Source organism: Pungitius pungitius, chromosome 4 (assembly GCF_949316345.1).
Source record: "Pungitius pungitius chromosome 4, fPunPun2.1, whole genome shotgun sequence".
Classification (NCBI taxonomy): Eukaryota; Metazoa; Chordata; class Actinopteri; order Perciformes; family Gasterosteidae; genus Pungitius; species Pungitius pungitius.
The window spans coordinates 17,904,237-17,907,123 of record NC_084903.1 but is presented as its reverse complement, the minus strand read 5'-3'; the positions used below and the strand labels follow the sequence as shown (position 1 = coordinate 17,907,123).

At 40.5% G+C, this 2,887-nt stretch overlaps 1 protein-coding gene across 1 annotated transcript; it reads left to right on the top strand.

Moving 5' to 3' along the window:
* The first annotated feature begins 306 nt into the window (after positions 1-306).
* On the top strand, positions 307-1,936 carry serf2b (small EDRK-rich factor 2b). The gene is made up of 3 exons (XM_037455338.2): positions 307-461; positions 1,274-1,382; positions 1,536-1,936. The coding sequence occupies exons 1-3, from the start codon at positions 455-457 to the stop codon at positions 1,606-1,608; spliced, it is 189 nt and encodes a 62-aa protein (XP_037311235.1). The 5' UTR covers positions 307-454; the 3' UTR covers positions 1,609-1,936.
* Positions 1,937-2,887: the final 951 nt, after the last annotated feature.

Here is a 2,887-nt window from a genome sequence, read left to right as displayed (position 1 = left end):
CCAGGATTACTAGAGAAAAGCCAATCGTATACATTGCCGCGCTCGATGTCCCTTCAATCAAGATCGGACTTAGTAAAGTAAATCAATTTTTAAGTACTTATTGATGTTAAAAAAAGGTAAAACTTAATCAATTTCTCAACACATGGCTTTCAATTTAAAAAGTTGATTTTTTTTTTGATTTTGCTACTAGTGTTTGATTGTGCTACTCGTACTCTGTAAAGCAGTTCCATGATTTATTTCTTACCCCAGTCAATAAGTAAACCTCCACCGCATTGCGCATGCGCAGTTGGTTCTTCGACAGTGACATGACGTCGTGCTTCTCGTCCGGAAGTCTCGCGTTACTTGGCAGCCTCAACGCAACGTAGCAGCCGCTGGAGCGACGAAGGGAACCCACGGCCCTTTGGCTGAGCTGAACTATTTGGACTTTTGAACGAAAGAAGCGGCGTCTATTAAAATGACGAGTGGGTATCGACAAATATTTCGACTGTAAGGCAGCTGTGTACTTTGTTGGATTGCTTTAGGTGTAGTGCTCCTTGTGTTTCGGCCTCTCATTAGCCGCCATTAAACACGTCTATTTGCTGAAGTGGACTCGACCTATTTTTTCACGAAATTCGTGCCAGTAGCATCGCACACTCCGACGGGCCTCTTCGTTTTTTGACAGTAATTTATTTGACGGTATTGTGTTGTTACAAGGGTCACACAGCAGTGCGTTACGTTGACATTGTGTGCGGGGAACGTTTGTCAACAAGGACATGTCGGCGTGTCGACTCGTGCCCAGCTGTTAGCCTGCACCAGGCCCACTTCAGATCGGTCGCTCGCTAGCTACCACGCACCTAAACCGGTTAAATGTGTATAAACACGGTGTCTACTCGGACAGAATGTAACGTAGTCCCCCAGTATATCACCGTCGCCTGTCTTGTGTATTTTAGGGCGGTTGGTCAGTCGGTAATGGGACGGATGTAATCTCTGTTATTGTTCTTGCATAAAGCTCTGCTCTCGGGCGCCTTTCTGCCACGTTGGCTGTTTTTTTTTTGCACCAGTTTTTCTTCATACCACCATATATTCGTATAATGATAATCATGTCTTGTAGACACTTGAAACATGTTTTGTTTTTCTTTTTTTTCCTTAAGTTGGAAACTTGTTTGTTATTGGGTAGTGTTTTTCTTTTTTTCTTTTTTCTTTTAAGTGTGCAGCTCACATTCCTGATTGGTTGCTCATTTAAGTGCCATTTGTTCCGTTAATTTTTTTATTTGTGTCCCCTTGTCTCATACAGGAGGAAATCAACGTGAGCTTGCACGTCTGAAGAATGCCAAAAAAAATCCCGACCAGGGTAAACCCAAGAAGGGGGAGGAAGGACTCTCTGCTGCTGCACGGAAGCAGAGGTAGGCAGACCTGCACGACAATAAAGTGGGATGCACACTAAAATCTTAATTTTTACAAAATCAAAACATCGACTGCATATCGTGTGGTCCTCTGTGAGTTTAACCTTTCTTTCCAGAGTATGTTCTCTCTTTAAAACCCCTTCTCTCCCAAAGGGATGCCGAGATAATGCAACAGAAGCAGAAGAAGTCGGATGGAGGGGGGAAGGAGGAGACCAAGTCCAAGTAGAGAATGATGTCAGAAACAAATTCAACTCTGCGCTTCAATAACATCCCATGTTAAGCATTGTTCCTGTTGTTTCTCAGAATGATAATTTTGTCTAGCCTCAAGAATCTAGGATCCTACATTCTTCCCCACGTTGGATTCTTTATTTTTACTTTTGTCCGATCAAGTCAACGGTTGTCCCACATTGGTGCTGCATGCATAAAAGCATCAGTGGTGTAAGCAGCAGAAGGAAGAACAAGTCTTCAAGACAACAACATCTACTTAACAGTTGTGTATTTTTGTACAAAAATATCCCCTGCTGGTTTCAAATAAAGTGTATCTTTTTAGTTGATGCTCGCTGGAGTTATTCTGAATGCTGGAGGCCGTTTCATATTATTTTCACATGATCTGTAATACTGTTGTGCGTCATTGAAGCGCTGATGTTTACTTTTTATGTGAACTATATTTTCTATCATCTTTTATTGATACATAATGACAAGCAATTCATGTAAATGTAATATGGCAAAGCAGGCTAGGAATTATTACAAGCCATTTCTTAGTGTATTTGAAGAGTTTGACTTCATGTTTTAATTTAGTTTAATATATTTAGAAATTCAAATACACTGCAGCTACTTCAAACAAAGATGGCCCATTTTGTAAAAGCAGTTAAGTCTTCCTTACTCAGTCGCTAGTGCTGAACCTGCTAGTATAACTAATCAACTTTTCCACTTTACATCCCAGTTTCAGCTTTTTCTTTCTTTTTCTGTGCATTATCATTAACTTTAATTGCACAGAGCTTGTCGAGATGCTCTCAAGAGAAACAAGAAGGATCACAATTGGCTGGTTTTATGATGCGTTTTCATCAACGTAGAGTTAAAGCAGTGAACCAACATTAATCAAGGCAATAAAGAAAATGTTGCATAATCATTTTCTGAGACTGCAAGGAACACAAAGTCTTAACAGGATAAAGCTGTTGTGTCTGCTGGAAGTACAGCAATAGCCTCGTAGTTGCGATGTGTGCGTTACGGGCACAGTACTTAAAAACTAATGCCGTCCTCCAGAAGGTGTTTCTCCTCTCGTAAAATTGCGATGACGGCCAGAGGCATTCGAAAATTAACCAGCCTGTCAAAGTTTCCCAAGAGGAATGCATTTTGACCACAATAATAATAAAGGCTAAATCAGTGTATTTTCTTCATTAAGTTGCTACCTGTTGTTTTCTCAATTGCCGTTGCTTATTTCATCGGCTCAAATTATAATTTTGCTGCTTTTTTAGACAGACGTGAACGTATTCACATTTTATGTT

What these genes read in the sequence shown, in the direction of transcription:
- serf2b (XM_037455338.2), top strand. An exon ending in GCTGCTGCACGGAAGCAGAG is followed by an intron (nt 1,383 to 1,535) that starts GTAGGCAGACCT and finishes TCTCTCCCAAAG; the next exon opens with GGATGCCGAGATAATGCAAC.